At 55.9% G+C, this 12,171-nt stretch overlaps 2 protein-coding genes across 2 annotated transcripts; one reads left to right on the plus strand and one right to left on the minus strand.

Annotated features, from left to right (window-relative positions):
- Positions 1-2,981: 2,981 nt before the first annotated feature.
- ColSpa_03518 (transcription factor Sp1) lies at positions 2,982-4,960 on the minus strand (the record flags this gene model as incomplete). Its single annotated transcript, XM_049269730.1, has 5 exons — positions 2,982-3,241; positions 3,303-3,501; positions 3,568-4,440; positions 4,690-4,752; positions 4,904-4,960. The coding sequence occupies 5 exons, from the start codon at positions 4,958-4,960 to the stop codon at positions 2,982-2,984; spliced, it is 1,452 nt and encodes a 483-aa protein (XP_049125687.1).
- A 1,050-nt stretch (positions 4,961-6,010) lies between these two features.
- ColSpa_03519 (uncharacterized protein) lies at positions 6,011-6,502 on the plus strand (the record flags this gene model as incomplete). The annotated part of the gene is made up of 2 exons (XM_049269731.1): positions 6,011-6,107; positions 6,171-6,502. 2 exons carry the CDS (start codon positions 6,011-6,013, stop codon positions 6,500-6,502), a joined length of 429 nt encoding a protein of 142 aa, XP_049125688.1.
- Between the last annotated feature and the right edge of the window lie 5,669 nt (positions 6,503-12,171).

Raw genomic sequence — 12,171 nt, forward strand, 5'->3', positions numbered from 1 at the left:
TCCAGCCAGCAGCCATGGACGTCGAGACACTGATTGATCGCCGATCCAGCGTCCCCAACCAGCCCATCGCCCCAAAGAACACACGGCGAGGACTGGTATTCCAGTGATGATGCGGCTGATGCCCTGGAACTCTCCGTCCCAAAAGCCAGGAACAATCCGCCAGGCTGGTGCTGGGCTGCGAGATGAGGGAGAGAAGCGGGCCTCGCCTGCCCACGTTCTCGGCCCGAGACCGCCACTGCCATATAACCGCCTGCACCCTCTCGAGACCTGAAGAATAAGATCATCACGAAAGAAAGAAAGGTTCCTGTTTCATCCTCGGCTCCCCGTCGTTCGGTTTACCACAGAGTCACATCATACTTGGCCAGCAGCTCTTGCATGCTCTCCCAAACCGTCGAGACCATGGGATCGCCCTTTTGAAGTCCACAATACCTACATACCGCACCAGCTCGACCGGCATCAAATCCCGTACGACCGTCTCCCAGAATCTAGACCAGCCCATGACCCCTCGCCCAAGCAGCCAAGCTTGTTTCCGCTAGGTAAGTAGCAAACACGCGGATTTCCTTTCCTCCCTTTTCTCCCCGTGTCACGTCCCGTGCATGCTCCCCCTCCCGCTCCCTAAAAACTGGACCGCATCTCGGCCTGCCCACACTTAGCCGCACCTTGCATATACCTATCAAACATCCCACCACACGACACACGGCCACGACCCCCTTGCGAGTCCCTCCTACCCGAGCGCCGTACTTTCGCAGGGGGATCTGTAGCATGCAAGACGCTGCTGCAGACCTGTAAGATCTGCTGGCCTCCAGTAAAATCTGTACAGGTATAGATACCCGTGGCAGTGCGTAGGAGTACGTCCCCAGCTCGTTTTGAGGCATTGCTTTCTCGACTTCCCCTCCCGTCAAGCCTGCCGAGCCGAGCTCTCTGTACCTCATCTTATACCCTTCCTATATATACATATACGCTAACACAGTGACGGACATATAGCTCTCCCGTGCCAGTACTAAACTCAAACTTCTACGCCAGCGCCGTCCCCTGTCCTCATTACACTTCCATGCCAAGCCAGGCGCCCTTCTGCCTGCGCCTAGGCGGACGTGGTCTCGTCCTTCACTCACGTCTGACCGTCTGGCCAGACCCGGTCCGCGGGTGACGGCAGCGGCTAGAGCATCAGCATAACGGTCTGGGCTCATCATAGGCCCGTCATGGCCTGGCTGGCTGGCCCATTGTGACCCTCAAAGCTTGCTAATGCGGCGGCTGCTGTCGCTGCTGGTCAAAGCAGAAGTTCCCTCAAACCGAATGTGGCCCATGCTCCCCATCTCGTCTCGACCAAACATGCCGCAGCATAAACTCTCGTGGCCTCCCACATTAGACGATCCCACTCGAACACCTTCCCCCTTCTTCCTCTTTCCCTACACTTTCGGCCACGGAAAAAAAGTCGTTCTGTATATCTATACAGGCTTCCCCTCCCAGACTCGTCGACCGCCCTCACATGTCCTCGTATCCTCCAGCACATCAGCGTTCCCCGTCTTGCCATCTCTATAATGCAACGACTCCACAGTCACGTCCGTGACGGAGCGTTGCACCCGTTAGTCGTGGAGCCCAGCGGCCAGCCCTACAAACGACCCCCCGGACCGAATCCCAGACTTCCCTTCCTCCCAAGACAAAAGAGAAGAGAGGGAACTCCAACGGCCGTGGTGGGCCAGGCGGCGCAGCAGCACCACCCTTCAGATGAGATCCCCCCAACACCCACCACCTATCCGGGACCTCGTGGTCGCGCAGCATTGCGAACGGAAACGGTCCAGACCCTTCAGGACCGCTGGGCAGGGACCCCTAGCACATCAGACCACTGGCGCCACTATGTCGGGTCCAGACCGCCATCGACCATTCGTGCATGCGGGGCCCACCGCAGCACATCAAACGGGGGACTGGGTGTCAACTCTCCGAGCCAGCTGTTTCCTGCAACTGCCCGTCCCTGCGCATGGGTTAAGGGTCCTGTACCCTCGCGGCTGTGAGTGACCCTAGCTGGGCCATTCCAACATATCGGATCTCGGACGTTCTGTGGCACAAACACTATGGAGGGTTCTGGAAGCCTATAGGAGCGGGTGGGTGCTATTTATCCAGGGCACTCACTGATGGTAGCCCACGGAACACCGGCGAATGCAGCAGGCCCGGGCGTCCCGTACTGACAGCAACCTTCGTCATCCGTCAAAAGTCTCGCTTCCCGCAGCGTTGCTGCTGATGTTTCCTCTTCCGATGGACCCAGGTGCGCATGTGGTAATGTATATTCATGACGAGGAACACATGCCTCTTATAGATGACTGCAGATCTCTTTTCAAATTCGCCGTATACCTTCCTGCGTGGTTCATGGACGCGAACCCAAAACTCCACCAACTCCGGTCACGAACCCCAAAAAAAACGAGGCTGAGAAGCTTTCTTGAGCCATGCTCTTCGATCGTCGTCCACGCTGAAACCGATGGGCGACATGTCCTGTCTTGGGACATCGTCAGTCGCCTCCTGTCGGCGAACGCACATTAACCATGCAGCACTAACCAAGTCAAACAATCCTCCTTTTCCTTCGGTATCTGACGAAGATGAACCCTCTCCGATTCGTTCTCAACGAGAAGAAAAATAAACAAAAAACAACAACCAAAACTCGCGGGCCCCTCGTACGCAAAGACCATCTGCTGGTCGAAGGGTCACGAGAGTGGCCGACCTGTCTGTCCAAGCCGTGCCGGTACAGCTTGTCGACATTGACAGCAAAGTAGAAAGGGATACGTCGTGGCGGACCCTAATTTAGGCATATCCGCCCTGTGGCCCGTATAGCCTCTGACGCTTCTCTGGCCGATCATCGCCAACAAGGTGGTCAGGCACACGCATTTGCTGCATCCCAGGCGGCATATTTTGGAACGTTGGCCGTTGGGCTGACGTTGGCGTGATGACCATTTGGGCCGTGTTCGCCATGGGATATCCAGTTTCAATGTTCGTTACGTTAGGGGATGGTTGGTGTATTTGTCCGGGCGAGTGCCAGGAAGCTGTTGTTGCGGGTGACTGGCCCGGCGTTGAGTCGAACTTGACTTGGGGTTCATCGGGGGGACGGTCATGCTGTTAGAATGAAGCTGGGCAGCTCCGTGGCCCACAGCGAGCTCATCAGGCGGCGCATTTTTGAGGAGGTGCGGTACATGCTTCCGGAGAATGCGCAGCATGCCGTCCTTGGTGAACGGCTTCGCCAACACGTCGTTCAGGCCTGTGGCGAACTCTCGTCAATGACTGCTTGAAAACCTGGGAGGCATTGAAAAAGTACTTACTCCAGTTGAAGTAATGGCTGATGTCTTCGGGTCGAATGTTTGAAGTCATGGCGACGACAGGAACGTCGGGGTGGACTTCACGGATCAGCTGCGTCGCAGACACACCGTCCATTTGTGGCATGACAATATCCATGAAGATGAGGTCGAAGTGCCCGGACGGCACTTCCTTACACCTGTTGACGGCGTCGATACCGTTTTCCTGTTGGCCATTAGCAAGCTGCTATCATCGCCAGCAAAGGCCGGTGTTGAGAGAAAGTTGACCTACAGCCAGCTCGACGATGCACTCCATTTGTGTCAAGAACTTGGAACCGATTCTAGAGCATGTCCTATCGTCCTCAACCAGATACACCCTCGGCTTTTTCGAACCCCAGAGACCCTTGTCGTTTGAAGGCGGGCGTTGCGGCGCGGCAGCGGCAGGGGCGGGCGTGGCTGGACCGGGTTCCGGTTTGACGACGGGCTGGGCCTGGAAGTCGTTCATCGGCAAGGAGTTCAGGGTGTAAGGGATATTGTTGAAATGGTCCTGGGACAACGGGTCGATGCCTACATTCTCGCCCACGGGATAAACGAGGTGACGCATATTCATATGCTCAGCAAGCATGGGCGGCATCCCGGTGTTTCCAGGTTGGAACATAAGGGAAGATGCAGAGTCAGGTGGAGAGCTTTGCGCATACATGCCGTTCAGCCTCTCCAGCTCTCGGTCCACCATGCTGTTGGTCGTTACGCTCGATAAGAGCTCCCTGGCCCGTCGCAACTCGGGAGGTTGGTCGTCGATGGCGCCCCCGTTCATCTGCGGGTTTTGGCCGTGGTACCTGGGTCCTCTCATCCTGTCCTCGGCGTGCGACATGTAGTTGAGCAACTCGTGTTGCGACTGTCTTTGGGCGTCGATAATCTTGTGCATTGTGTGGACCTCATGGACAAGCGTCTTGTTAGTCCGCGACATTTCAGCAACCTGCTCTTGCAGCGCCTGCACCTGCTGCTGTTGCGCGAAGAGGGTCTCCTGGAGCAGATTGATCGACTGGTTAGTGGTGAACTGATCTTCCGTCTGCTGCGTCTTTCTCTGCGCAGGAGCCTTTCGTCTGATGTTATCCAGGTTGTCCTTTCTGTCGGCACGGAAGGCTGAGTGCTTGAACTCCCACGCCTGCATACTATATTAGCTTGTTGTGTCGGTTAGTGGTGTCTCCTTCCTACCTGCTTGCCGTATGGCGACTCGTTGTTCTCGTCGTTGCGACGCAATTTGTGGAAGTCATATTTGTTCAGCTGTCGGACAAAACTTGAGAAGTTGCTGTGCTTAAAATGTTTCGGGAGGATGTCGTTAGTGAATTTGTCCGTCTGCGGGCACATTAGTTTTCCATCGCCATATTTTCAGCGCATTGTGGCTGCGACGCACCTCCAAAATGACGAAGGTGTCGCCCTCGTTTCCCCATCTGACAATGTTGGCGTAGGCAGGGTCCTCCAGCATCCTGTCACGAGCGTTAGCCACCAGCAATTATCGGCGTGCATTGAGGGGTCTTCGAACTTGTATAGTTTGCGAACCTGCGCGCAGAGAGTCAGCAAAGATGATGGCACCAGCGCCAAAGCTCTTTGGAGGATCTTGGACTTACAAAATCGCTGGAGTTGCTGCCGCCGCCCTGGGCGGAGACGGAGTCGGGCTCGGGCATGGTGAGCGCCGAGGTCGAAAGATGAGCTCAAGAGATGATGCGCGCCCTCCAGGTCAATCCAGCGACGTAGGTGACAATGTGAAGCCGTGTCGGACTCGTTGAATGTGTGCTCTCGTCAACACCGCAGTTGGCCGCCAAAAGTAAGTTACACGATGGATCAACGGTTCGCTTGGTAAGAATGCTTCTTAGTTTGCAGCTTGTTGCAGAACAATTCGTGGAAGTCCAGACGGGTCCAGGGATTTGGGAATCGAAACTGGCAGGAGGCGACGACAGGCCAATCTCCACCGAAGCTTTCGCAGCAATGTGCCCGTATCCGGTTGCGGTCGCCTAAGGGAATGGAAGCTAAGTTGGACAGTAGAGGGTCTTAGACAGCAGAGGCCGTGGCAGAAAAATGTAGGCGTTGGTGAACCGTCGAATATGCCCCGATCGGTAGGTAGAGTTTGGTAGGGTCGAGGGAGGGCGTTCTCGCGAAAAAGAGGTTGTCGGCTCAATTGGGCGAAGGGTTGAGGTTTCGCAGAGTCGATGGTCGAGAAGACGAGATCTGAGAAACTGGGAGCCGACGCAGGGCACCAGAAGGATGGATGGATATGGATGGATAGCAGGCCCGACGTGCGTGGAGCAACAAGGTCTGGTGCTTGTGCTTGTGCTTGCTTGGTGCTGCTTCTGGTTCTGGTTTTTGGTCGCTCGCTGCTGACTGGATTGGTCCGTACTGACTGGACCCGGCCGACGAGGGAGAATGAGGTACGGAGACGGGGACGGGGGCAAGGGGGGTGGGAAGGGGGCAAGGATGAGGGGGTGTGGTGACTTGGGTGGCCCGACAGGGAATGGGGTCAATTGGATATGCTTGGTTGCTTGCCCTGCTCTGGTGGTGATGGAGGAGGATGAGGAGGAGGAGGTGCGGCGGTCACGGGCGCGGCGGGATATGCGATATGGAGCGGTGCTTTGGAAGTTGACGTGCAAAAGGCAGTGGTGGCGGTGCTAAGGTAGCGTAGCGTAGCACGCTGCTGATGCAAGTAGCTGCTAAAAGCGACGGAAGGGCTACCCGATATGATGGGGGCCGTATGGCGGTATGATGCTGGTGCTGGTGCTGGTACTGCCGTTCGCGCTCGTGTTGCCGCCGTCGCTGCCGCTGCCGCTGCCGTCGTGGGTGAGAGGTAAAGTGGCTTGCGGTTCTCTTTCCCCCCTATTCCTAAAAGAGTATGCACCTCAGATCAGGACCCGAGATTCGACCCCATGCAAGATGGGAAGGACGAAAGCGAGAGGGAAAAACTTACCTTAAAATGCAGGGCACAGGTCGCGGTCGCTAGGGGCCAGGGTCCAAAAGAATACGACGAAGGGGAGGGAGAATGGCGAGCGGTAGGAAATCAGGGCAAAACTGATAGGAGGAGATCGAACCGGAGAGGAGTCGATACGGATGAAAAGGGAAAGGCCCAAGTGGTGGAGGAGCTTGCTTGGCTTTGGCTTGTGCAACTGCTCTGGGAATCTAATGTTGCGAGGCAGGATACGGATACTCTTGCCGGTGGTCTGTTCCTTGCCACCTGAGGATCGGAGAGGTCAACCTCGTGGCACGGCCGAATGGGGTATAACAAGATGGTTTGTTTTTCAGTGTTCCAGACAGGCAGGCAAGCAGGTAAAAGAACATCTATATCTGGACTTGGCTGCCTCGAGTTTCGAAAGGTCTGGGATGTGCAAGCGCAGTCGATGAATCTGCTGCTCCTGATCCTATTCCTACGGTACTCCTGCGTGGTAACAGTACACTACGGAAGGGAAAGCGGGTGCGGTGCGGGCGGGTGCCAGGAGCAGAAAAGCGACCGTGGGGCGACGGGCGGCGGGCGGGAGGGGACAGTGTGAGCCACGAGGCGGGCGAAATTGGTTGGGACGGGAAAAATGCGAATGTGATTTTTGGTGCTGGGAATGCGAATTGTGGCCCAGCACCCGACGAGGACGACGGAAGGGTAGGGGACTTGCGACTGCGAGACGACCGGGGCTGAAGCCTCCTGCCTGCCTGCTGGTTGGAGAAAGGCCCCAATCTGAAATCTGAAATTGAGCACCTCGCCGCCCTGGAGCCCCCTGGCCCTAGTCAGCGCTGTCGAGTCGAAGTCATGGTCCCAGTTCTTTGGTGGAGGTGGCTTAGTCTACGGTTGCATTGGGAGTGGTTAAGCTGCGATGGAGACAAGAGACACCCGCCTAGTGGATCAGCCCTTGCGAGTTCGTGTCCTTCCATTCGTTGCTTATGGCCCGGCGACCCCACACATGAAAGGTGGTGCAGCTGGGACGTCTCCAGCTGTCGCCTGCGCGGGCCCACATCAGGTCCGTGTCGGAAACAATGACCTCATACTGTCCTTGCGAAAGCAACAACACGGTGTGCGAGGCGGCTGCGGTGTATGGTACGTACCCATGCATCGCACTGTCATCGTGTTTGCCTGAGGCGTTCTGTCGACTGTCTCTGGCCGGGACTACCTCGGTACGCCAGCACGCACAAACGCTGTCCCCCTTTGGTTTCTACTACGCACATAGCTAGGACTACATACTATACCCAGTTGGACGATCGAGCCCGTCCCAAATGAATGGCAACAGCCAAGTCAGACAAGACATCGTACCTACTCACCTGCCCACCGAACGTCGGCCAGAAGCCGACTTTCCTATGTACGGTACATAAAGTACACAGTTCGAGAATGTTGCCAGTTCCAGTGTCCAACAACTCGGGTATCCACCACTCTCTCACCCTCGACGTCTCTCCTCGCCCTGCGCAGTATTGTGTACGTTGCACGCCTGTCAGGACATTCCCGGCTCATCTGGTCAACCACACACTACAGTTACAGCACTGATATGCTGCGAACAATGCGCAGAGGGTTTGGCAAGTCGCGGCAAGCAAACCCCGACACTCTAATCAACCCCCCAACAATTTAAGCAGCGAGCTACCTACTTACAAATAGGTACATGCACGGCGCTGCTCGTCCCATCTCGTGTGTATGTAGAGTCCGAGACACACACGCCTTACGTAGACGACATGCCTTCTTGGAGCTTCTCCATGTCAAGCCATGGGCCCAACGTTTGCCTCAACTCTACTGCAAGCCATACACCATCAAGTTCGACCATGAGCCGACGATTCATCAGGGGAGTGCGAAGCTCTCCCCGCCCTGGACCCTGGATTACCCCGTTGTCACGAGCTGAACACATCTCGACTCGTGTTCTGAACCCACAAGAAGATCCGGATGAGTAGCACGTAAGACATACAGGGAGACAGAGACACCGGGGACTTTCATTGCCCGCTACATGATGGGCGGCGCCCCAAAAGCAATTCCAGCGGAAAGACAAGCCGCATGCCACCCCGAACGATGGTTTCTCAGGATCCAGTCTCTGTCACTAGGGGTCTCTCTCGCCTTACCCAAGTGCCCATCCTGTTGTGTCTCATTCTATCGCGCGCGCATGTACCCCGACGATGGAACAGGCGAGATGCACTCGGTCGTTTACGACACAACATTATCTACTGGTCCTCTTCATCACAGGAGCGCCGCGAGAGTCCACAATCGAGACAGACCGTCGCATCTCTTGTCTGGTCTTGCCGAGTCACTGCGCATGCATACCGGGACCATCCAGCTCTCAATGACCCAAAGGACCCTGCCATGCGGGGAATGAGATAGTTCAGAGGAAACCCAAGACAACCCACAGCGGAGGCCCCTTCGTGCCTTCATACTGTGTAACCGCCTGTCAACACTCCTCAACCGCCAATCCAGTGGATGCCAGTGTGAACGAAAGTGGGTTTGGCAGCTCGACTGTCACGGCGAGATGGCCTACTATCGTACTATGTACCAGTGCCAGTTGTCTAATCATGGTCCTGAGGACCGAGATAGCAACGATCCGCGACAGCTGCCATTATGGTGATTGGCCAGCCTTGATTAATTGGATCTTCCCAAAACGTCCCAAACGAGCCTTGGAGCGCTGCCACGCTGCCACAATCTGACAGCCAGCTTAGCCGTTCGGGCTGCCTCGGCCAAAGTTGCCAAGCTGCCTCCTTCCGGCGATCCATCCACCTGAAGACGGCATGTGTTCACCGGTTGCCGACCTACCTACTGTACAGAACACCACGACGCAAAAGGCCGGCAACTGACAAGTGGCATGCGAAACATTGACTTGCACTTTTGAGCTTGACTCCTCCAATTTCTTAAAAGTGTAACGCAAGTCTGCTTACGTTCAACCGCCGCTTGCTGATCCCAATCTACCACCCGGGGTGACCTTTCTTTGCCTTCACGGGAGCATTGAGTGGAGGACGTTAGCATGTCTCGAGAACGCGTGCGACCCATCAGTGACTCGACTCCAGTACGGATTCCAGCCAGGACCCAATTGGCTGGCACAGCGCTTCGGTTCAAACCGACCACAAAGCAAAGCTTCCATGCTTCCGATAGTTCAGACGGGCAGACGGCATCGCGCCGCCCCAGATGCCCAGAGAAACGCTCTGCGTTCCCTTCAGTTGGCCAATGCAAGGGACTCGAGAAAAGACGTGTTGGTCGGTTCAAGCGGCCCAGCGTACCTACGGATACCTACAGCACAGCAGCACAGCACTAGAGTGGATTCTGGAGTCTTGGGCCGATTCCGAAACGGACAGCATTCCATCCGGCGCCAAGATCGACAAGGCAAACCAAGAAGTTGGACGGAGCTAGGTACGGCGGTACCAGGTGCTCAACGTCGTCAAACAGACAGCTGGGATGCCGCCAAAGCATGCTGTCAAGGGAGGGTGACGCAGCCTGCGCCGAACTTGCCCATCTCGGAGTGTTCCGTCTAAAATTAAAGCAACGAAGCTTTGTCGCAAGCTTGAAGCCATCATCATCATCCAACGTCCGAGCGGAACATGGACAAGATGGCACACTTGCTGATGGAGGCTGAAGTGCTGAGCTTATCATAGGAACCCCCCCCAAAGCCAGCCTGTCCCATTGACACAGTGAGGCCGGACCCAGTATGACGCAACTGAGGGGACGCTGCCAGCTCTGCACGGGTCACACCATCCACACTGCAAGCTTGGCGCCCAGGACCAGGATCCGTGAGATCTCCCGACCGGTGGGGGGAGGAGATTGTGATTTTGGGAGAGGGAAAATGATGAGGCGGGACGGCAAGATTTTTCGAGCGTCAGGTGAGAGGTTGACCCCGGTCCAATCCGTCACAGCTGCTGGGGGATGATCCCAATCGGCGAAACCGTAGCGCAAAAGGTGCAACCAGGGCCGACGAGAGGCACGTTTTGACGGATGCCCGCTCAACCGAGCCGCGACCACCACACTGTGTCACCGCCGCCGACCGTACAATCGGATATTTCCCGGCTGCCTCTGGGGGACCCTTTTTTAATTTTTTTGTTCTGAATTTTTAATTGTCCATCCCTCTCGGGCGTCTCCATTTAATGGGTACGGAGAGGAATGGGAAAGGTTCCGAAAATAAGCAGGGGATCAACATTGGCGTTTCCAAAAGCAATCCGAGGCCGCCGGATCCGACGTCCAAAATCCGTCCTATTCGCTGCTGATGCTTTGCCATCAACCGCGTACCGCGCGGCGCAGGGAACTACTGGCGCGGCAGCCCTTGAAATGGGCGCAATACATTTGTATCGAGATGGAACAACTTCCTAACTCCGTACCCTTCGTTGCTGACCTGGTTCAGTTCTGCTCCGGGGAGACGCCATGACTTGAGACGACATTTACTACCTACCCCCATAAGGGGCGTACGAAGACTTACATAGTACATACTCAAGGGCATCTTAGATCGAGTGGGTCTGCCCTGAGATTACCCCAACTTCCAACTGCAGGCAACTTCCGATCATGAAGTGGTTCAAGGAATGGCCTGCAGGCAACATGGTTCGCGAGACACGACGGCCCAAGGTGCGCGTATTCTCTGGTACGATCATGCGGCTTTCTCCGACACGGTGTCGTTGGCTGTGAAGATTCCAAGGGATCAGAATTTGCACGCCATTCAGACCCGAGCGTCCGGACTGGATCGGATCAGGCCACATCGCCGAACTTTCCATGCATAGGGAGATTGGGTTGAGACACATCGTGGCCGAACATTCTACGGAGAGGGCGGGCGCCAAGACACCGTGTCTTGACTACGAGTGCCCGGCTGCACGTTGCTTATGCCTCGCAGCCGGGGTACTGCGCTGTGGACCAACAGCTGCCGGCCGTAGCCTCCCTTGGCCCTTTGATCCCTATCGTGGCACGCGGCTTTGGGGTTCAAGTTTGATGGTCGACTCAAATACCAACCGAATTGGCTTGGTGGTTCGTGGCGTAGGCTTGAATGATCACTGATCCAATATTCAACTCCTTGAACGGCGGCTTGTTTGACACGCGGGTCTTGCCCGCAGACCACAGGAGTGAGCGACTTTGCTGATGAAGTCGTGTACATGAGATGTCAAGAAACTGAATGATGAAGACCTTCCACCTGTAAGCATTTCGCAGTAGAAGTTTCAGTACCATGCAACTGAGAATATAGGTCAAACTTGACCACGAGACCCTCGTACTGCGTATCATAGTCATCCAACCCCTTTCTTCTTAATTCTTAATGTTGATGCATCTCGATCCAAGGCCCGATCCAAGGCCCGATCCAAGGCCCGGATCCAAGGTCTGATACCAGGAAAACTTACTGTCAGGCTAATCTAGCAAGGGAAGGAGACCTCAACCAGGCACTAGAGGTTCCTCCTTGACTTTCCTCGAACCTCGCGCACCGCCGGAAGAGGTTCGAGACGGCCAGCGAGGGATCGTGGCAGCGATCCATCCTTGCCGACAAGCCCCAGGCAAAGTCCCCGTAGTCCACCGGCATCCACTCGCGTATCACGGTCTCCATACCGTACAGCTGGCGACACGTCCAGGCGTAGTCCGCCATGAGCTTCGGTAGCAGAGAGCGTGCCGGCGTGGATTGGCACTTTGGATGTGAAACTGCTGCGGAGGGTTGGACGAGGGGTTAGACTATATCGTGACTACGGCTGATTATTGTGCTGACCCCATCTCGGAGAACCTGCCGGCACGTGAGGCGGATGTTATGGAGTGTGTAATCGGGCGGTGGTGAGGATGAGGTTACCGGTGTTCTGTGGTCGGATTGAAGTTGTGGCAGGCAGGCAATGAATGATAGACCAGACACAGCCGAGTAGGGACGTAAGGATGCTGCATCGTCTTGTTTCCTTATCCATTCATTTCAAGTTTCTGATGTGAGTATGTCGCTAACAGTGCGAAGCGAAC

This window comes from Colletotrichum spaethianum (genome assembly GCF_022836535.1).
Source record: "Colletotrichum spaethianum MAFF 239500 DNA, contig07, whole genome shotgun sequence".
In the NCBI taxonomy this organism is placed as follows: domain Eukaryota; kingdom Fungi; phylum Ascomycota; class Sordariomycetes; order Glomerellales; family Glomerellaceae; genus Colletotrichum; species Colletotrichum spaethianum.